This window comes from Heptranchias perlo, chromosome 38, assembly GCF_035084215.1.
Source record: "Heptranchias perlo isolate sHepPer1 chromosome 38, sHepPer1.hap1, whole genome shotgun sequence".
Lineage (NCBI taxonomy): Eukaryota > Metazoa > Chordata > Chondrichthyes > Hexanchiformes > Hexanchidae > Heptranchias > Heptranchias perlo.
Window position 1 is genome coordinate 13,251,192 of NC_090362.1, and position 22,845 is coordinate 13,274,036.

A 22,845-nucleotide genomic window follows, 5' to 3' on the forward strand; every position below is an offset into this window, starting at 1 on the left:
ACTGGTGCAGAAACCTGTGAACAATAAGCATCGGTAAAGTTGAGGTGCAGGGCTGTTGCTGGGGACCTCTGATTAAAACCATAGCTTTTTTGTTGTATTTTGTTTTTTTGAGCTGCAGTTACTTGTTCTGGAAGCAATGTTTTCTGTGGCCAAAGACACCGTTTATTTTTAAGACCTTGGAGTAAATTGTCGACCGATGTCAGTGTAAACCATTTCAGGATCCTGACAACTGTGATTAAACTACATTGAGCTGTCAGGGTGACTAATTCTGAGACTTGTTAACAGCAAATCAATTAAGTGGCAGATCTTTCCAAATAAATTGCATGCAGTGACATTGGGGAAATGTTCATTTAAGGTGGGTGATTTATTGCAAATTCTGCCCAGCCATAGACTCTTCGACAGGCAAAAAAAAAGTATTTTTCTTTAGGACAATCTTCTAGCATTAATGACAGTAGCCTTCTGAGAGGAAAATAAGTTTGTAGCTGCGAGAAAGGAAGAGAAGAGAGCCTGTGGGAAAAATAAATAAATTTAGACTATGAGCCTTGGTGAGTTCCTGAAGTCAAGTGAGGGTGGGACAGAAAAAACAACTCAACAAAATCTGTGTTGGATCAGCTTTTATTGAGCTGTGTGAGGGTGGGATGATAAGACGGGAGTGTTGTACAATGTAATGCACAGGGTATTCCACTACGGTGGATCTGTGACCTTTTAAGGCCACAAAGTCTAATTGGTGCTAAGTAAACGGATCCTCCGGTCAGTCAGAGTTTAATTGTTGCTTAGTGAAGTAAACTGCAGACTGGGAAATGCTTGTAAATTTCAGGTGAAAAGTCAAGCACCCAGCATTAAGTGACTGGCTTTTGTTTTTAAAAAAAGATTGTTTTGCATCTGTGACAAAGTGCAGTGTTTTGGTGTGAGAGGAGTAAAACTGACCGACTGTCTTGCCTGTTCTTTAAAGTTTTTTTTTAAAAAAGTACGTTATTAGGTCTGCGTTCGTGTGCTGATAGGCTTGCGCTGAGCTCTGTATTCCCAGCCAGAGAATGATGTGCAGCTCGCAACATATCTTGGGTCTGTGGGCTTCGCACTGCTTTAAGCAGGTACCGCTATCAAACTACCTGGGCCCTTGAAGAATTTTAAAATAATTATTGATGGCTGATGGAGCCATTTTGGGCAATTGTACAATAGATTTTTTTTTCAGCCATTCTGAATGGCAGCAAATTAGAAGAGTAAACCTGATGTGAAATCTCCTGAAATCTGGATCCACAATGTAACATTTCCCCACCGCCCCTGTTTTTTTTTCCCCAATGCAGAGTCAAATCTCAGTGCTGCAGAATCGCATTGAGCAGTTGGAACAGCTTTTGGAAGAAAATCACCAGATAATCAGCCACATCAAGGACTCTGTGCTGGAGCTCACGGAGAATGCAGATAGCCTCCCGGGACTGCTCGCTTACCAGACAAATGGCTCTTGGGTTTTACCCACAGACAATCACCTGACCTTCCTCTCTGTGTCCCCTCAGGATTGCCAGTTTGCACTTGGGAATAAAGGACAAAAAACAGACCTACAGGTAGGGAAACCTGATCAAATGCTGATCCAGCATACTTCTGCTGCGTTGTATCTGCTTCTAATCTGCATGGATCAATGATGCCGTTCTTTATCTAAGCCGTTTTGATATGATTGTCTCCTCTCTCCAATCAAATAGAATCTTACAATCACCTTAATTTAAAACTGACAGACTTCAATGTGACTGCAAATTTTATCCAGGTTCCATAAGCTTTTCTGATTCCTTCTCCCCCCCCCCCCCCCCGTGCCTCTCCTGAAGGGACTGACTCATGCTGCAGTACAGTTGTGTGGTTATCTGCTGTCCTCCAGCCCTTGGCAACTGACTATTCTTCCAGTGTGATGCAGATGAAATGGAGCATGTGAATTTTGGAATTATGGCAAAGAAGCAAAATTGCTGGGAATGTGCAGCAGATGCATTAACGTTTTGGGTGGGACCCTTATGTGTCAGCCTTGGCTCAGTTGGTAGCACTGTCACCTTCAATAAGAAGGTCGTGGGTTCAAGCTCCCCTCCAGGATTTGGACACATAATCTAGGCTGGCAATTCAGTGCAGTACTGAGGGAGTGCTGCACTATCGGAGGTGCCATCTTTCAGATGAGATGTTAAACTGACACCCTGTCTACCTCTTCAAGTAAACGTAAAAGATCCTGTGGTACTATTTCGAAGAAGAACATGGGAGTTCTCCCTGGTGTCCAGGCCAACATTTATCCCTTGAGCAACAGCACTAAAAACAGATTATCAGTGCTGTTTATGGGTCCTTGCTGTGTGCAATATGGCTGCCATGTTTGCCTACATAACAGTAACTACAGTTCAAAAGTAGTCCATCAAAATGCTTTGATGAGAAAGGTGATTTAGAAATGCAAGTTCTTTATCAGGAAGGCTACTCAGGGGCTCCCATTGCTTTTCAAAACCAGTTTGGTTAAAAACCGTCCACACCAAAAGCTAGCCTGCATTTTCTGCCTTCCAACTGAGAAGTTGGGCTGTTTTTGCAGTGCCTGCTGCCCCAGGTAAAAAGCGTTTTCGGAGCGCAGCACGCTGCCGTTTGTTCAGAAATACAAATTGCACGTTGAGCAGCATATCTGGTTCTGGTCACCGAGACATGATGTTCTGGCGTTGGAGGCAGAGCAGTGGAGAGACAGACTAATTCCTAATATCGAATGACTGAATTATATTGGTGGGGGTGGGGAAGAAATGTGGGATTTTCTTTGTTGGAAGCAGACAAATGAGGATGACCGTACAGATATGATCTAGTTAGCGGTATAGAAAAGGTAAATTATAAATGCAAGTTCAAATTAAGCGGGCACAGGTTCAAATCAGCAAAAGACAAATTTAAGGCTGATGTTACATCAAATCAAATCCACCTGACCGGTCCATTCAGATCAAATTGGATAAATAATTGAAGGGAAAAAATTTGCAGGGCTACAGGGGAATGGACTAACTGGATTGCTCTTACAAAGAACCAGCACAGGCTTGATGGGCTGAAAGGCCTCCTTCTGTGCCGTTATGCTTCTATGACTCTGTGTTCTTCACACAGTGGATCAGAGTTTCGAGTGGACCTGCAGGTAGGCTAGTGGAATCAATAAAGCAGCTCTCTTCCCCTGTGACTGCTATCACCTGAGAAGGACAAGAGTAGCAATGTCATGGGAACACCCTCACCTCCGGGTCATGTACCATCCTGACTATGTCGCTGTTCATTCATCTTCGCTGCATCAGTACCCTGAAATTCGTTCGCTTACGCTAATGTGGGAGCACCGTGACCACAAGGACTGCAGAGGTTCAAGGAGACAGCCCACCACCACCTCAGACATACAATAAATGTGGCCTTGCCAGCATCGCCCACATCCCAAGAACAATTTTTTTTTAAAAGCTCAATAGCTGGATTTGTGTTGGAGGGACTGTAAGTTCTTTCTGGATGGATGCACTAAGTCTTTGTCATCCATATCTATTTTGTAATGGTGTGAACACATTGTACCTGTGTTAGCAGATACAGTAAGAATCATCCAAACTACTTGATCTATTGCTAAGCTACTTGGTTAATAGGCACTAATGCAGAAGAGAATGACCTTGCTAGCCCAGCGCCTGGAAGGGACACAGAACACTTTGTTGCTTGTTCGTAACCAGATCATCTGATTCAAGTGATGTAATTCCTGTACCACTGGATCTTGTGATATATTCTGTGTTCCCTCTGGACACAGGTTTCCTGAAGTCTAGGCTTCTGTGTTTGAAATTCTGTGCTGCACAATGCATCTATATTTACTTAACAATGTTGCATGCATTATGTTTGTGGCAGTAGAGATTTTTTTTTAAAAAACGAAAAGCTATAAAAGCTGAACCTCAAATAAAAACAGACATTGCTGCAAATTCACAAGATGTCCATTGACATCTAAGCAGCCCCAGTGAGGCTAAGCACCTGAAACGTTAACTTTTCTCTTCTAATTCTCATGCTAACTGATCAGCTGTTTTTAATTCCAGCATTTTCCAGTAGCGTTGAGAATGTGAGATTTATTCATTTAAGATCAAACTTGAGATAAAACTAATACCTAGCGCACCACGAATGTGTCCTTTGGGAAGCAGAAACTTCAAAACTACTGACAGTTTTCATTTTAAATTGTATTTAGTGCTGCCTTCCGGAAGCTGCTTTTGTTCTGAATCAAATTATCACATGGCAAAAGCTTAAAATAGGCACTCAAAATTAACAATAATCAATGGCAACCTTGCAGTGTTCAGAGGATGTATAAGCGGTGCTGGTAATTGGGATTAATGTATTCACTCAGTAACCAGATCCTGGAATGTGTGGCTTGAGGCTAAAATGAATGAATAAAGGGATTCAGACTTCTGTAGTGGGCTGTGTTTGTGAGTTGGGGGCATCCTCACACTCTCCCCACCCATGTTTCTCTGAACTTCTGGGAAGTGCCGTGGGTCATGACTAATCGCTTATAATGGTGATAATTTCAGTCTGCAGTGCTGGAATGTGACTAAAGTCTGCAGTCTGGTAAATCCGTGCTATTTTGTTCTGCCAGATGCTGGATGTTTATTCAGTCTTGAAGTTTGATAACGTGGATGGTGGAGTTTGGAAGCAGGGCTTCGAGATCACGTATGATGAGCACGAGTGGGACAACGAAGCGTTGCAGGTGTATGTGGTACCCCATTCCCACAACGATCCGGGTGAGAGGAACACTGGGAGCTGATGCTAGTAGGGAACATATATACTATAGGGAAAAATTGGTTTTCGGAGTCGTCTGGAGTTCATTTTGTAAAGAATTACCTGTGGCTTTGCTTTTTTTTGCATTTCTGTATATAAACATACATTTCAGCTGTGGCCAGAGTGACCAGTTAATTTTTATTTAGTGACACCCCTGAATGTTTAGCTTGTGACCAAGACTAATAATGGGATTGAAAAGTCTGCAGCCAGCTAGCCTGTGTACCTGTAGCTGCTTTTACATTGGTATTGGTTTTGGTTTTGCTGGCATGTGGGTCACGTCGAGCCACTAGCAGCAGCATCATAAACCTGCCACATTCACAACAGGGAGACCTGTTTCTTTTTAACTGCCTCTTGAGTCAGAGATTGTGGGTTCAAGCCCCACTCCAGGACTTGAGCACAATCTATTGAGGGAGTGCTGCACTGTCTTTCTTTCAGATGTGATGTTAAACTGAGGCCCCCCTCTGCCTGTTCTGCTGGTTCAGGTGGACATTAAGGATCCCATGGTACTATTTGGGGGTTGAAAAGCAGCGGGTTCTGCTGTCCAGGCCATCATTGCTCCCTCAACCAACACAAACTCATTAACTGGTCATTCATCTCTGCAGTTTGTAGGACCTTGCTGTGTGCCTATCGGCTGCCATGTGCACCTACGTAACAACATTGGCTACACCTCTGGGTAACTCCATGTATGTGAAGTACTTTGGAATGTTTGAGAGATGTGAAAAGCTGCTGTATGAACATGTTTTTTTCTTTTGAGTCCCTGACTCTTGTAACTCCCCATTTCCGTTGTACAGGCTGGATAAAGACATTTGATAAATATTATCAGGACCAGACACAGCATATTCTGAATAACATGGTACTAAAGCTGCAGGAGGATCAGAAGCGCCGCTTTATCTGGGCAGAGATCTCATTCTTCTCAAAATGGTGGGACAACATTGACACTCAGAAAAGGGCGGCTGTGCGCAGGTACACTGAGACATGAGACTTAATTGATTTTTAAATTGCTGTCTCTTCTCGTGAAGGCACTGACCTCGTACTAGAAAGTGTTCCACAGGTCCCAGTCATCCTCCCATACTGTACCCATGTAACCAGTCAAGATAGTGTGTGTTGGAAGGCTATTGACCTATGGAGGCATCACAGGCAAGCCTTATCCTATCTTCTCTTGGTGTCCGCATATGCCTGTTTCAGCAGAGGTTGCTGGAGACTGATCAAGTTTTTTTTTTAATTCCCCCTCCCTTGGACGCTGGGACCAATTGTAGAATTAATTCAGCAGAAGCATTTATCATCTTGTTACCTTGCTAAAGCAAAATGGGATGTTGATACTGTTTAAGCTCAGCGAGTAACCTCGCTGTGCGCTGTCATTAATTCACTTTTTTCTTTTACTTGTATTATGCAGCTCTTCAGTTATAGCTTGAGTTTAACGGGTGCAGCGTCTGATTTATTGGCATTTACCTGAATACATTGTTTGGTTCGGTCACCAGGCTGGCAGTTGATGGTCAGTTGGAGTTTGTGACCGGAGGCTGGGTAATGACTGATGAAGCCAACTCCCACTATTTTGCAATGATTGACCAGCTAATCGAGGGACATCAGTGGCTAGAAAAAAATATTGGTAAGTGTCTACACTGACAAGGCACGAAGTTGACATTTAAAGGATTTTTTTTTTTGGTGTGAATTTTGTGCTCGTAAAGGTACAGGATATTCTGGAATGGAATGTTTTCCCATTGTCAGCATCAAACTTTTTATATGGTAAGGTATTGCCCGTTCAGACAGAGTAATGCTCCCTCTACACTGTTCCATCAAACACTCCCAGGGCAGGTACAGCACGGGTTAGATACATTGCCACAACATTTGATCGCCTTGTGTAATACTTCCCATTTCTGTACCAGTTACTTTGCGGTGTTTTGAGTGAGTTTGCCAGTTCAGGGGAATACCTTTTGTGCACTGGACCTGTGGTTACAGTCATTTTATGAGGGAGCCTTGCAGATTGGGCTGGATTTGAACCAGGGTCCCAGAGATTAAAGACTCTTCTGATCCAGTGGATCACCAAGTTCCCCTTGAATTGAGAAGCTTCTAAAAGTGTGCAGTCAAATTGTCCACCAGCACTCATTTATAAGGTTCATGTGAAGGAGGGCAGGATACTGGAGGGTAGCTGGTACCTGTGGAACCACATTCAGCACCTACAGCTGAGGAGAGCATGTTTGTTAGGAGGTGGGGTGGGGCTGGGAGGGGATGACTACATTTTTAAAATATATTTGAAATCCCAAACTTACATTCCCACAGACTAAAGTCAGATTTATATTTTGAATTCTGATTGTGTTTAGGGGCATCGAAGATTTGTCAGTGATATTGTATCTTTACCCACTCTTGGGACATGTAATGCAGTGCTCTTGTAACCTTCTGCATACGTTGTGGTTCTCTCAGTGTGATGTTTCCCTATTATCGAATGAGTGTTTACCCTATTGTGAGTTCCTACTTCTCTTATTTGCAGGAGTGATCCCAAAGTCAGGCTGGGCAATCGATCCTTTCGGACACAGCTCGACCATGACCTACCTGCTCAAACGCTCCAACCTGACCAATATGCTGATCCAGAGAGTGCATTACTCCATCAAAAAACACTTCGCAGCCACGAAAAATCTGGAATTCATGTGGAGACAGACTTGGGGTAGGTGAGAGCCCTGAAAGGAAGTCCCACGAATGTGGGAAAACCTAAAATAAACACTGAAACAGCTGGAAATGCACAGCGGGTTCCCATCAACTTCTGAAAGAGGAGCTATCTCTCTTCTAGGTGTTGACTTGATCTATTCTGCATTTCCAGCATTCTTCCCCCCCACCCCCGTTTCTGTAAATTTGCACAGTTTGCAGGAGTGGGAAGGATCCAGTTAATTGTTAATGGGATTCTGTAACAAGTCCATATTGATTTCTGACTAAAATGAGTATTTTGCTTTGTGCCCCCCCCCCCCCCCCAAACTCCTTGTAGACACTGACTCGAGCACCGACATCTTCTGTCAGCTAATGCCGTTCTACAGTTACGACGTCCCTCACACCTGTGGGCCTGACCCCAAAATCTGCTGCCAGTTTGACTTCAGGCGCCTGCCTGGGGGCCGCATCAGCTGTCCGTGGAAAGTCCCGCCTAAAGCAATAACCAGCGTCAACATAGAGGAGAGGTAGGAGCTGTCCACGTGGGCCCGTATGGCTTTTGTTGTCCTCTATACTGACTTCTTTCTCTCTCTTACCACTTGAAGGATAAAGCTTTAGTTTTATTCTGTCTGTGTGAAAGGTGCACTTAATTCAGCTCCTCACTAGTCAGCCTTTTCTAGCACTCGTTTTTCTCACCCTGACTCCAGCTGTACCTGCTCTCCATTCGTGTCTGTGTACACTAATCTGTCAGTTGTAATTTAGGTTAAGGTTTATGAAGTATTTTTAGATGTCATTTTTTCCCTTCCCACCCTGGGAGGACTGGGTTCCTTTTGAAATTGAGGGTGTTTGAAACTATCCATGTGCTCTTTTGATGGGTCCTAAAATGTTGGTTGACCCCCCCCCCCCCCCCCTCTGTATTAGGAAGTTCATGTGATGATCAACTTGATGAACAGACCTTTTGGGGTAGAAAGGGTGGTAGTGGAGGTTAATGTCCCTGCAATAATTCAAGAGCTGGTTGGATGCTGTGATGGAATGACTGAAGATTCTTAATAGGTAAGCTTAGATGAGTGGAATAGTCTTCCTTATTTTATCTGTGTTGTGTGCAATCTTGCCTGGCTTTCACACTCAGCAACAGGGATCATTGGATAGTGACCTGAAGCAGTAACCCTGCTTGACTTTTGTTCCTGAAACCCAAAGTCACGGAGGCCAGTTGTAGAATTTTCCTGTCGTCCTAGTTGAGGTCATCTACCTCTGAGATCTTCCTGTCCTAAGTTCATCAGGAGGTGTTCTAAAATTATCTAAATTTGTCGAGGTGTAATTACCTGCTCCTCACACTGGTGACACTGCAGCATCTCCACTGGTGGTAGAGAGAAATTACAGTGTTACAAGTTTACATAGGTCGCTTCCATTATATATGGGAACATAGGAATTTATAATAAGAAAAGGTGACAGGCAGTTTTGCAGATGTTTTATTTTTGCTAAATAAATCATATATATATTAAGATTCCGTATTTGTTGTTTTGATATCCCAATTTCTATTAGCATGATGCTGTTATCCTGATAGCAAGTTTCCATTTCTAAAAGGAAAACTCAGTCAATTGATATAGTCACCAGTTTGTTGCTGACAACGTACTAGGCTTGCCATTGCCTTCCTTCCACATTTGTTTAGTTCTCTCATTACAGATTCTTCTCTCTTGCTCAGGGCGAATTTACTCTTGGATCAATATCGGAAGAAGTCCAAGCTGTACCAGAGCAAAGTGGTCCTGATCCCTCTCGGAGATGATTTTCGTTACGACAAAGCTCTGGAGTGGGACCAGCAGTTTCAGAATTATGAGAGACTTTTCGACTACATGAACTCTCACCCAGAGCTTCACGTGCAAGTAAGTGCTCTGTGTCGAAGGTAAAATCTGGCTGCTCAGTTTCCAGTGGTTCAGTGGGCAAAGTCTTCATCTCGGCCATACAGACCAGGGAGGCCTCTGGTTTGAACCACAGTCTGTGCTGAGCTAGCAAGTCAGGGCAGTGGTGAGGCAACAGCTGACTACTGTGCCCTTCGATTAGCCAAGGGGAAATGGTTGGGATTTTCTCTACCAACAACATCTTAGCGAGACTCCTGGAAATGCGCGGGGACTGGGTGAGACCAAATTGGGCTTAGCTGTGATATCCTCCACAGTTGGATAGCCTGCCAAGACTTGCGCATGAATAGTGGTCGCTGGGAAAGGTACTGGAGGCCATGTACCAGAGAAGGAAGTCATTGTATTGGGAGATGGGAGAAAAATGTTGAGGAAAATGTGAAGAGAGAGATGGAAGTTGTGCATTCAGTATTGAGGCGTCCTCTCCCAGCAATGCTCTGAATGTCCATTTGTTTTTAGGTGCAGTTTGGGACACTATCTGAGTACTTTGATGCTGTTTATAAGAAGAATGGCGTTAGCCCTGGTAGCAAGCCTCCGTCCTACCCTGTCCTCAGTGGGGACTTCTTCACCTATGCTGACCGTGAGGACCATTATTGGAGTGGATATTTTACCTCCCGGCCTTTCTATAAGAATCTAGACAGAGTGCTGGAATCACACCTCAGGTAAGAAGCCTCCATTTTGTTTTGAAAAGGGGGCCGTGTTTGCAAATAGTTCTGTACTTGGAATCTTCACGTTCTATCTTACTGGAGAGGGATAAGAAAGTCTTGAGAAAAACATTTCAATGAAAATGTGAGAGCCTTGGAGAGAGAGCAAGAAAGAGACTGAGTGGGGAAAACAAGAGGACAGAAAAGGGTAGACATAGAATTAGAGAGACAGTTACAGGATGGGAGAGGGATTCAATTTATTTTTTTGTTACTGAACAATAGCATAGGAGCTTTGTGCACCCTCATTTAGAAACTGTGTCAAGGCCATCGACAGGATGCAGGAGCGATGTACCAGGGAAGAGGGATTTTACTTATGAGACAAGACCAGTCAAACGAAGCTCTTATCACTAGAGCAGAGAAAGTTAAGAGGGAATTTGATAGGGATGCTCAAAATTATGAGTAGCTTCAGTTAAGTAAATCGGGGAAAAACTATTTTCACTGGTTGGTAATTGGAGGGCATAAATTTAAGATCTTCAAAAGGAGAGGCTAGGAGAATTTTTTCTACACAGGATGGCTAAAATGGTCGAGGCAGAATAACTTTTAAAACAGGAAGTGGATAATTTTTTAAACAAGTGTCAGCGGGTAATATGGAGAAAGGACACTGGATTGGGATTAAGGGGATAGCTCAGAGCGGTGGCACAGTAGGCTGAATGACCTCCTTCTCTGCTGTAAAATTCTATGAGATCCGCGAGTGTGTTGGTATTTTGATTAAATGACCCATGCTGGCCTTCTGTAAAACCCTGTCATTTTATTGCAGAGCAGCTGAGATCCTCTACAGCTTGGCCCTGAATCACGCTCGGCGTTCCGGTGCTGATAGTAAATACCCGGTTTCTGACTATAGCTCGCTAACAGAAGCTCGACGGAACATAGGCCTGTTTCAGCACCACGACGCCATCACTGGCACGTCAAAAGAAGTGGTGGTCGTTGACTATGGAGTCAGGTACCTGTCACTATGAGCCTCTATAAATGAACATAAAATTCCCAAATATCTTTTATTTGGGTCAGTATGGAAACCCATCACTTTACTCCAAACGTAACTACCAAGAAGACCACACAAATAAGAGTTCTTTGCAAGGCGTGCGCACGGGCACGTTAGCTAGAGCTGAGGCTTAGGGACCCCTAAGTATAAAATGAATGAAGAGCACAATTTGAGATTAATGCTCCCAGTTCTCCTTTACTTTTACAAGATCCTATTCCCATTCGCTAGCTGAGGAATAAACTCTGCTACTTTACTTTGGTATTTGTTTACACATAAATGATCCCGTGGCTGAACTGTGCAGTAGTTGGCCTGCCTGCTTTGTGACGACCACTGAGGTATTATTTCAGCAGTTTACACCTGCCAAGTAAATCCAGAAGGGTTTTATATAAAGTTCCTGCTCCTAATGTTAAATGCAAGGCTTTGGAGAGATGTGATGGGGCGCTGTATAACCACGAGGCTTTTTTTCCTTTTCAGGCTCTTTCACTCCCTTATGAATTTGAAGCGAGTGATAATTAATGCAGCTCACTTCTTAGTACTCCAGGACAAGAACAACTACAGATATGACCAGTCTTCACTTTTCCTGCAGCCGGTAAATTAGCTTGTGATATTTTAAAAATATATATAAATATATTATCCCTATTAAAACCAAAGCTAAGATAAGCACCTATTTCCAAGGCCAGAACTGAGAGGGGGCAGGGAGGAGGGAGGGGTGGTGGGGGGGGGCAATCTATCCTTCAGCCAGTTTCTTATCTACTCCCAGGCTGAGTGCGGTGCCCCAGAAACCAGTGTTGGATTCAGAAACTGAATGCAAATTGGACCAAATGAGTTCAAAACTCATTTGCAAATGATGCCAAAGTAGAAGGAAGGTGGAATCTGAAGAATCAACTTAGGAACTACAGAATGAGCTGGATAAAATATATAATGGACAAAACAATGGCAGATGAAATGTAATAAGTGGGAAGTAAAAAAAAAAAAGTGACAGAATTCCTCATGTCAAAATAGCAAAGGATAAATTTGAAGTGATTGCTGGAATTTAGTGGATTCAACGCTGAATATGTGCATTAGCAATCATCAAACCAAATAGAATTCTGAACCATATAGCTCAAACAGTAGAATACCAATCAGAGGAAGGTATACTCAAACGGTATAACGCTCTGGCAGACTGTATTTCATGTACAGTCATTTTCTGATCACTGACACAAAGCAAGACCTTTTGGTTCAGAGAAGAGTCAAACGGCTGATGCCCGGTGTCGGAGGATTGAGTTACAAGGAGAGACTGGTGAAACTGGGGCATTTTCAGCCTTCGAAGGAGTTGACCGAGATGACCTTGTATCCAAGATGGTAAATGGTGTGGAAGAAGCAGATTCAGAAATTACTTCAGATTGAACCCTGAGGGGACGGAGATTCAAACTAGTAAAAAGTAAATTTAGGATTGATGTTAGGTAGTTCTTCCCACAAAGAGTGAGCAACACTTACATGGCCTTTGGGGTAGGGTAGAAGAGGTGAAAACCCCAGACACATTGGATGCTGTAACCCGAGAGTGGGGGGACTATAGGGCCTTTCTGGAAAGATGGATGCAGTTACTTTCCTCATCCATAATTATCTTGTGCTGGAAATTATACCTGGGGTTTTAATGTGGTTGTTGCAGCAGATAAGTGCATAGCAGACTAACTTTTTTGGCTTTTATGTTTCTGCTGCCGTAACACCATCCAGTCTGCAGTGCTTGGAAAAGGTGTCTCCTCTCCATGTGCCACTGCTGCAGAATTTTTCTCTCTATATGGTAGGTTCCAGTGCAAGTAACAGATCGTAAGGACTGTTTCTGTACAGTTTTCAGGGAGAGTTCGACCCTTAATTCTCTGTGCACTTTTTCAACCAATCTGTGGCTCAATTGGAAAATGCATTGGAACTGAGCCTTGCAGACCAGGGTGGTTTCAAATTCAGTCTCTGGTCTGTACTGATCTCAATCCAAGGTGCTGCTGTAATTGACTAGGGAGGGGAAATAAAGCCAGCAAGGATTCTTGCTGTTGATTATCATTCTATGATTCCTGCTGGAAAGTACATGTGTGCAGATATGAGGTGAGACACCTGAGGGCTTCTACTGGCAGTGGTCTGTACCCTAAAAGCCAGAGCCTTCAGTGGCAGGGTAGGGGGGTGTGGATATGACTGCAAAAGCTGCTTGTGCCAAATACTGTATAACTACTCGATCTTGCAATGGTTATAAACCTTGTAATTTTAAAATATTCTTTCCCCTTAACTTCATCCAAACGCATCCTCCTTAGGGCAGGCATGTTTTCTGCTTCTTATGTCCTTTAAGGAGCAGGTGAATTGGTTGCAGACCCTCCTTTACCCTGGAGTGTCGGCAGATGTACCTATGTCCTTGATGCTTATATTGGTCTTGATGTTCTGCTAGTACTTGCCTCGTTTCAAGGCCTGTGTCTCGGCCACTTTTGTATATTCAGAAGGAAAGATTTGAAAATGGTCAGTGGCGCTACTGCAGGCAAACTTATCTGGTGGCAGCATAGGCCCAATTTATTTATTTGCTGGGTCTTCTGGTCTGCCATCAGTTCCTGCTGCTCCTAAGCTTAGTCAGTCAATGTGCCAAGTTGAATTTGGTACGTCAATACTTTACATCTGCTCACTCTTCGAAATGGCATAGCCCACTCATGCACGCACCATTAAACGGGTTTCCATTCTGAAGCCAATTGGCACGGAGCCTAAGTCTGCAGTAGTGTGCAGACAGGAGGGAGTGGCACATGTACGTCACTCCTGCAACCAGACTTGGAGCCTGCCAGTGTACAAATGCCTTAGTGCTACTTTTTTTTGTAACTAGTTATTATGTTAGTTTTGCCCTATTTGTGAATTACAGTGAACTGGTTTTTAATTTCAGGATGACAGACGCCAAAATCATGATACATTAGCAGAGAAAGTGGTGATAAAGCTGGAGTCTCTTTCCAGGTATAACTGTTTTACATTAATGAAGCCAGTGTTTTCTGTATATATTTTTTTAAAAAGACTTGTGTCTATATAGCATCTGTCATGACCTCGGGACATCCCAAAGCGATTCACGACCAACGAAGTACTTTTGAAGTGTAGTCACTGTTGTATTGTAGGGAAACATGGCAGCCAATTCGTGCACAGCAAGGTCCCACAAACAACAATGAGATAAATTTCAGAATGACAAACACCGGCACAGGCACGATGTGCCGAATGGCCTCCCTCTGTGCTGTATCATGACCAGATAATCTGTTTTATGTTGGTTATGGGATAAATATTGGCCGGAACACCGAGGAAGGAACAATGCGCTACCATTTGTCTGTTCAAAAATAAAAAGGCTTATTTCATTTGTTTCTCCCCCTCCACACCCCCGGCACCCCTATTACCCTGGGGTCAGGTGGCCCCAGATCGGCTCGGACTCATCCAAAGTCATGGGCCCATTCAAATTAATGAAATCACTGGGCTCCTTAGTGATGCCATTGAAGCAATCTGGGGGCAATGAGACATCAAGGATTTTCTTTTGAACAGGTCATGAGGGGAGACGCTTCGAATAAGCAGTACTCCCACCTAGGCTTTCTTTTCCCTTTAATCAGGTTGCCCTGGTTTAGATTGCAGTGCAATTAGTGTCCTTTCTGCTGGGTGTATGTAGAAGATGAATTGACTGATCAGGTTAGGGAAGCTCCATTGTTGTCTGGGTGGCACTGCCCATCCTGACCAGTATGGTAAAACCTATATTAATCTCATAGGAAGGAACTAGTCAGACTGTCTGTAAGGAATGATAGAGCTGCTGTATGTACTGAGGCTGAGCCATGTCCATGAGCTGCACGGGTGTTCATTTGTTCCTGTAGGTCTTTAACCTGTTCCTTGTTTTCCCAGGTATGTGGTTGTATTTAACCCTATTGAGCAAGAGCGTCTCTGTGTGATTTCTGTTCTCGCTAGCTCGTCCCGCATCAGGGTTATGACAAACGACGGAAGTAATCTGCCCACGCAGATCAGCGCTGTGTGGAAATCACCAACTGATATGGTAACCGACATATACCAGGTACTGAAGAGTGCTGGGCCACGTGGATTTAAATCCAATTCTGTGTTGACACAAGAATTTCAGTAAAGTATAATGGTCGGTGTGCGAAATGTTCATTCTGTGTCCACTTGGACTTTGAGAAACAGATAGAAGTACAGCTATTGATTCTGCCCTTCCAAACTTGGCTTCAAGAGAGTATTTTGAGTTGTACAACACTATGACAAAGGACTATTGGTTATGGTGTCAGCTTGGCCACTCCTACCTCTTGAGTCAAAGTTCAAGCCTCTATCCAGATTTGAGGGTGTAATTTAGGCTGACTCTTAGGTTCAGCACTGAAAGAATGCAACATTTACATTATCAAGGAAACATTAAACTGAGGCCTGTCTGCCTGTTCAGATGAATATTGAAGTTCCCATGGCACTATTTGAGGAAGAGCAGAGTCTTCTGGAGCCCTGACCAATATTCATCCTTCAACCAATGCCACTATAAACCGATTAACTGCTCATTTGTCTCTGGTGTTTGTGGAACCTTGCCATGTGCAAATTGCCAATATAATAATTGTTACACATCAGAAGCAATTAGTTGACTGTGGAGTGCTTTGGGATGGACTGAGGATGTGATACATTTTACAAATGCAAGCTCTTTCTCTATGAACCTGTTACCAGTGGTTCAGGAGCCAATGTTAGTCTGTACCCTGAGTATGTTCCTTCATTTCTCTTCCCACTCCTCCCCCAGATAGCCCACTGGTACTAATTCACTAAATAATCTAGTGATACCACTGGCTATTTACATTGTGGTGTAAGGGCAATCCATACAAGGATGGTTAATGATTCCCTTTACTCAGTGTCTGATATAACTTGATTTTGTTAAACAATCTTTACGAAAACTTCCATCCTCTTTTTTGCCATAGATCTCCTTTGTTGCTCGACTCTCTGCCCTGGGACTTGCTGTGTTCCAGCTCTCCGAAATGTTTAACAACCGTGCATCAGTGAAATCCAACGTGGCCATCTATCTGCGCAACAGAGATGTGACCGTGAGTAAGAAGGAGCCGTTCAGCGTGAAGATCCTGGAGTCTTCGACTGATGATTTCTTCATCGAAAATCAGCACATGCAAGTGTGGTTTAATGGAGTGACAGGACTAATGGAGGTAAGACTCTGCGTAGAAATGAAGAACGTCACTCTGCCACAAGTTACTGAGGAGTAGTCCAGTAGGTTTTGCACATGTCGTCCTGATATACAAACAAATTTGTAGGCAAAGTTGCACCTACGGATTTGTAGAGCGTAACTGAACTGTCTTTATGTTTGAGCCATTTTACCTGGATTAAGAAACTCTGGTATCCTGTGCTGTGCTTTCTTATTTCCTACATCCCAAAATTATGGTGGTTGTGCATAATGCCATGGACAGTGAGTGCACAGAACAGCTTCTGATAGAAAATAGCAGGTTGACACAGTTGCTAGTTGCAGACAGAGCCAGGGTGGGTGTGGGATTATGCCTTTGTATAATTAATTTTATGTTTAGAACTCTGCACATTTTCAGTAATGATTAATCACACGACGTCACATTAATCAATGATATTTTATTCTGCGTTTGTTTCTGATGTAGGTCAGGTGGAATGTAACCAGAGCGCCTGAGACCCGGTTTGTTTGCTTATTTTGCTCAGTTGTGCTGTTTAATTTTCAGAACATCAAGCGGAAAGATGTACAGCAGGAGCAGAAGGTGCGGATGGAGTTCATGTGGTATGGGACACGGTCGTTTAAGGATAAGAGTGGGGCGTATCTCTTCCTACCTGATGGTGAAGCCAAGGTATGGATGTTTATAACAGCAACTTTCAAACTGGGGGCAGAGGGTTTTATATTGATTATCGCAGTCTAGAAGTGTGGAAAAGAAAAACCTTGTTGCTTTCTTAATATCTTTTCAGAACTAGAAAATTGAAGTGCGAAGTGTTTGTGTTACTGCATCACTTGTGATTTTGTAATTCATGAACAGTATGTTCTCTGTGGCATATAAACCATAAAAATTCGCCCACCGCACCCCCCCCTCCCACCCCACCCCCGGCCATGTGTCCTGAGCTCACTGATCTCGGCAGCAGCCTGAGTTACTGCTGAATGCTGTTCCGCCCGATGGAAAGTGCGCACATATGGGCTCAGCTGAGTTGCCCCTCACAGTCGAATAGACTCTGACACTTGCTGTCGAGACTCGTGTGAATAATGGTCTCTTGGGCAAGCTACTGGAATTGTAGCCCAGCAAGTGTCTGCCCTTGAGTGGTGGTAAGGAATCCGTGGAGGAAATATAGTTGTTTCCCCTCTTTGTGTGGGGAGGGTGTAATTACAGACCTGTACCAATCGCTATACGCAACAACAAATATTTACATGCTGAACATTATAGAGAAGGAAACTAGTACAAGAGGTACTGCAAAATGTTACACGATATTGTAATGTGGTTCATATCTTGGTGTAATTTGTTTCACTAAATGGGAAAAGGGAGTGGGACTAATTGGATAGCTCTACCAAAGAGCCAGCACAAGCACAATGGGCCAAATGGCCTCCTTCTGTGCTGCATCATTCTAGGATTCTAAGTGGCTGCACGTGTTTGTGTCTGGTTTCAGGCCTACATTTCCAAACCAGCTCCGATCACTCGCATTACCAAAGGCCCGTTGTTCTCTGAAGTTGTTAGCTTCTATCAGCACTTCCACCAGATAGTTCGCCTCTACAATCTGCCAGGTAACAGCAGCTTTCATTGTCTTAAGCACCTTTTCAGGTGGCAAAATTTCCCAGGGGTGCTCTTGCAGGAGGAGCAGGAGATGACTGATGGCACCATCCAGGAAAGACTTTTGGAGGAGAGGGGTGCGGTTCTGAGGCAAGGAGGTTTAGGAAAAGAATTTCCAAGTGCATGGCTGTGTGGCTGAAGACTGCACTGATAGAGCAATGGTGGGAGGGGAAAGAGATACGCAGTAAGCTAGAGTTGGAGGAGCAGTGGCTGCATGCAGAGATCTAGGGTGGACAGTGGAAAGATTTGAGGAGGATTTAAAGCCGATGCGTTCAAGGACACAGTGGAGGTTAGCGAGAATGGGCTAAGAACATAACAGAGCCCATTAGCTGGAGCTGTGCAGCATTTGTCAGATCAGTAGCACATCCTCACCACCTTTCCCTATTCAGTATGTGGCTATGTTCTGAGTGTCTTATTGAGTTCTACACTTTTGATAATTAAAGCATTATTAGAGTTACACTTTTTGAAAGTCTACAAAACAGTGATTACAGTTTAAATGTAATTCACTGGGTGTGACCTGCTTGGGGATGTGAGTGGTGCTGTATGAATACAAATTGTTTCTCTCTCACCAGTGTGGTTTTTACTCTAGTTTTGGATAAAAGGCAAAACTCCAGTTGGAACAGTACAGATCATTCCTGCTGTGCACTGGATTCCCTGGTGTACGGTAACGAGGTAGGGGGAAAGCTGGTGTCTGGTGACTGAGACTGTTGCACTGAGCACAATAAGCTTGGCTGTTGTGCACCATCTCGGGGTTTCGTACTTGTAGATTTAAGTGTCAGCTGTGGCTCAGTGGGCCGCATTCTCGCCTCTGAGTCAGAAGGTTGGAGATTCCAGTCCTACTCCAGAGATCTGAGCACAAAATCTAGGTTGGCACTTCAGATCAGTACTGATGGAGTGCTGTACCGTCAGAGTTGCCGTCTTTCACATGAGATGTTAAACTAAGGCCCCATCTGCCTTGGGTAGATGTAAAAGATCCCATGGCACTATTCGAGGAAGAGCAGGGGGAATTCTCCTTTGTGTCCTGGCTGATATTTATCCCTCAACCAGCATCACTTAAAAACAGATGATCTGGTCATTATCACATTGCTGTTTGTGGAGGTTTCTATCTATTTTGCATGATTGAAGCGATAAATCGAGAAATACTTCTGAAAATTTGAAAAGAAGGGTGAGAATATGCCATCAGGAATATTTGCCCTACTCACTGGATGGCATTGCCCTTGCCACTGGCCAGTAATACTAACTCCTGGGGAAAGATGAAAAGGCCTAAGTTTCAGGAAAAACTCTGGGGAAATTCCTGAGTCCCTAAGACAATTGAGCGAGCTCCAGGATTATCCATTACACATCACTGATGTACTTAACAAAACACTTTTCCTCCCCATCCTGCTGTGTTCCAGCGCCCTTGGGAGGGTAGCACTAAACAACAGTGGGAAAACATTGGGTAGGTTTCAACGGTCATAGAGTTATTACCTCACCAGTGGTTAGGCCATAGTGCAATATCCAGCCGCCAAGTTACTTTCACTGTTCGGTTGTAGGGAAGCACCATAGCCAATTTGCACACAGCAAGCATCCACAAACAGCAAATAAGATAAATGACCAGTTAATCTGTTTTGGTGATGTTGGTTGAGGGGCAAGTGTTGGCCAGGACACCAGGAGAACTCTTGTTCTGTCAACAGTGATATGGGATCTCTTGCATCCAACAGACAGACGGGGCCTCGGTTTAACGTCTCATCTGAAAGACGGTACCTCTGACTGTGTAGCAGTCTGTGAAGTGTCAGCCTAGGCTATGTGCTTGCATCCTGAACTGGACTTTGAATCCACTCTGACCATGGTGGGAGCTGTCATCGAGCCACGCTGCCACTTTAAATATAGGAGAATGGGAAAGATAAACCCAGAGGCAGTGGTTAGACAATGTCAAGCTTGGGATTCAACAGCCTATAGTTTGTCAGAGGAAGGGAAGATTGGGGGAGGTGAGGAGGACCTGGGGAAAGAATAGGAGATGGAACAATGAATCGGACTTCAGCACAGTGAGGATGTAGGGAGGGGGCAGAGTGTGTAGGACAGGGGATTTGGGACGCAACAGAGGAGGCTAACGCAGCAGCTGAAGCATTTCCCTCCCAAAGCCTCAACAATGAATAGACGATAAACCCTCTTAAACTGTAATCAGTATCCTGTAGATCTTATTGGTCAATGTTACAGAATTTATTTGATGAGATAATACCATGACAGGATTGCTTGACCTTCCATTACATTGGTGTATATTTAAATCTGGCCCTTGCGTGCTGTATAATAGCTTAATGTATTTACAATCTAACCCCTCCTCCCCTGAAGATGCTGATTATTTTTTTTGCATGCACTTTTATTTTATTGCCTATCCTTAATTGCCCTGATAGCTGAGTGGTTTGCTGGGCTACCTCAGAAGGCATTGTGTAGGACTCCTGGAGTCTTGTGTGCGCCACACCAGATATGGGTGGCAAATTCCCTTCCCTGAAGGACAGTAATGAACCAGTCGAGTTTTAACTGCAACCCGGCAGCTTTCATAATTTTTCTGGTGCTAGCTCATACATTTCTTGAATTGAGATTCACAACTTTGGTTTACTAGTCCAGTACTGTAACCTCAACATTACCATACCCTTCACAGCTCAGCTTGATCTGTCTGCGCTATAAACACACCCCTTTTGCAAGTGGCACCAAATAGTGAGGCGGGCACTGAGCCAGTTTTATTGCCATCAGGAGGTTGGAATTGCTATGGGTGAACATCACAGAGCACAAATGAAGACTGATAAACTTTTACTTTTCTTGGGTGCTGTCATGGCTAGCAGTATATTTTAATAAGAGGATTCACTTTCAGTGCTGTGCATGTGTCATAGATGCACACTTTAAATCTACTGCCTGGGTCCCCAGAACAGGGCCAGTTTGGTCTTTTTTTAAAAAAAAGCTTTGTGTAATGTGGTTTTGATTAGTTCGACTTGCTGACCACAAAGTGAACTGGAATAGAGAGCTGATTCAAGCTGTCTGTTTTAGCCCAAGAAAAAGGCTTTGCCTGTTCGAAAGTGGTCTCCCTAGCTCCTTCCCTGAGGGTAAATATAGTATCCAGTCTGGTACCGAGTCATCTGGACAAGCAAGTCCCATCCCAATTCCGTGTTGAATTAGCTGACGTCAGCTGGCATTGCAATAGGGGCAGAGAGAAGAGTTATGGTCTTACAGTATAATGATTCCAGTACTTGGCTTGTAATGTGTTCTGTTAAATGCAACTCAGTGATAACCTGCCTGTGGACTCTTGTACTGACAGGAGTTGAAGGGCTTTCATTGGATGTTTCCATTGTTGTTGACATCCACGACCAGATCAACAGGGAGCTGGCGATGCGACTGTCCACCGATATTGAAAGCGGAGACACGTTCTTCACTGACCTGAACGGGTTTCAGGTAACTCGGGTCTAAAATTACTTCGCAAAGGATTGTAGGGTTCCCGCCCTGAAAAACTGTGGTGGGTGGAAGGGGACAAACAGAGAGGATAGTGTAAAACTCTCCAGCCTTGAACTCGGCTCTCTGCTAATACTCCAGTGCAGTGTCCTTCAGAGGATGCGTTAAACCGAGCTCCCGTCAGCCTGTTGCTGTCATTCAGATGGATGTTAATAATCCAGTCCCACTATTTGAAGAAGAGCAGGGAGTTCTCCTGTTGTCCTGGCCAACATTAACCGATAATGCCAAAAACAGATTAACCAGTCGCTCACCTTGTTGCTGTTTGGGGCCATTGACAGTGCAGCATTACTTATGTAACACTCGCTGCACTTCAGAAGTAATTCATTGTGTGAACCACTTTAAGACATTTCTATGCGATAAGGTACTATATAAATGCAAACATACTTATTTACTAGTGAATCTCCTGTAGAGTCAAGATCGAGTATAAGATTTGGGTGAAGTGGAATTGGGGGATAATTGGACCAGGGTCCACTAAGTAATCAGTCCCCATTTTAAATTAATTCATTTTGTCCTTATTTTTGTTTTTTCCAATTCTCTGTCCACATTTATAATAGAAACTTGTTGCCCTGTAATTACACCGTCCTGCCAGTGTTGGCACTGCAGGGCTCCCACTAGCGGGAGAGTAATTACAGTGAGACAAGTTTACGTAGGCAGTTTCCATTATAAAAGTGGACGGAGGGATTTATAACGGATACTGCACACAGGCACAAGATTTTTAATATTATAATCCGTATATGTTTAAATATAACCGTTGATTTCAGTCCTATGAACACCAGCCTCCCCTCACACCAGAGAGCCACTCTGCTGATAAGGACTGGCTCTGTGGGTAATCCCTGATGGACCTGAGCTTCGAAAAATTAGGTACAAAATAACGTCTGGAGGGGAGACTTAAAGTCGGTTACACGAGGCTAAGAATCAGTGATCAAATTATGAATGTTCTTCCCAGTTACAAAGCTTTTTCACTGTAGTGGTGTATATATTTTTTGTGTTGCATGAATTGTGAGGGTAATTGATACTGGAAAAAATGTTTTTGTTTTTTAAAAAAAAATTAAATCTTCTTTGCCCCAACAGTGTGGATCTAGCTTCCTATTTTTGCACCTCTTTTGTTTTGTATTATAGATTCAACCTAGAAAATATTTTCAGAAACTGCCACTTCAGGCCAACTTCTACCCCATGCCAGCCATGGCCTACATCCAGGACAATCGTTCCCGCCTCACGCTGCACACTGCACAATCTCTGGGCGTGTCAAGCTTACACAGTGGTAAGCGACCCGTCTACATCCTACTTGGATTTTACGGTGATAATTTGCCGCTGTAATTATGCCCCCCAACACCATGACAACGTGAGGAATGCAAACTGTGCACCTCCAACACCGCTCTCGGGGTGGGGGAGAGGAGGAAAGAGAACGGACCCCCCCCCCCCCACCAGTGGCAGCCCTAGCAGTGCCTGGGGTGGTGGGGGGGGCGGTGGTCACAGGACTCTACCATTCTCCTTACCCCCTCTAATCACGCTCTGTAATGGCATCGGGGTTGGGGAGATTGGTAATTACACAGTGAGATCCTGCAGCCTTACGGTTTAGGCAGTGACCAGGCAACTGCATG

General features: G+C 43.9%; 1 protein-coding gene across 3 annotated transcripts in view; it reads left to right on the top strand.

The window, feature by feature from the left end:
* The window catches only part of man2a2 (mannosidase, alpha, class 2A, member 2), a 35,705-nt gene that overhangs the window by 4,610 nt on the left and 8,250 nt on the right, over positions 1-22,845 (top strand). For 2 of the 3 annotated variants that reach the window (XM_067973462.1, XM_067973463.1), the window contains exons 2-18: positions 1,305-1,559; positions 4,574-4,718; positions 5,547-5,718; positions 6,234-6,361; positions 7,241-7,414; positions 7,730-7,916; positions 9,092-9,269; positions 9,759-9,961; positions 10,761-10,943; positions 11,457-11,571; positions 13,870-13,937; positions 14,853-15,018; positions 15,908-16,144; positions 16,679-16,801; positions 17,604-17,718; positions 21,054-21,187; positions 22,364-22,505. In XM_067973462.1, coding sequence (XP_067829563.1) covers positions 1,305-1,559; positions 4,574-4,718; positions 5,547-5,718; positions 6,234-6,361; positions 7,241-7,414; positions 7,730-7,916; positions 9,092-9,269; positions 9,759-9,961; positions 10,761-10,943; positions 11,457-11,571; positions 13,870-13,937; positions 14,853-15,018; positions 15,908-16,144; positions 16,679-16,801; positions 17,604-17,718; positions 21,054-21,187; positions 22,364-22,505 — 2,725 coding nt within the window. The remainder of the gene's footprint in view (positions 1-1,304; positions 1,560-4,573; positions 4,719-5,546; positions 5,719-6,233; positions 6,362-7,240; positions 7,415-7,729; positions 7,917-9,091; positions 9,270-9,758; positions 9,962-10,760; positions 10,944-11,456; positions 11,572-13,869; positions 13,938-14,852; positions 15,019-15,907; positions 16,145-16,678; positions 16,802-17,603; positions 17,719-21,053; positions 21,188-22,363; positions 22,506-22,845) is intronic. The other variant, XM_067973464.1, reaches the window with a different exon arrangement.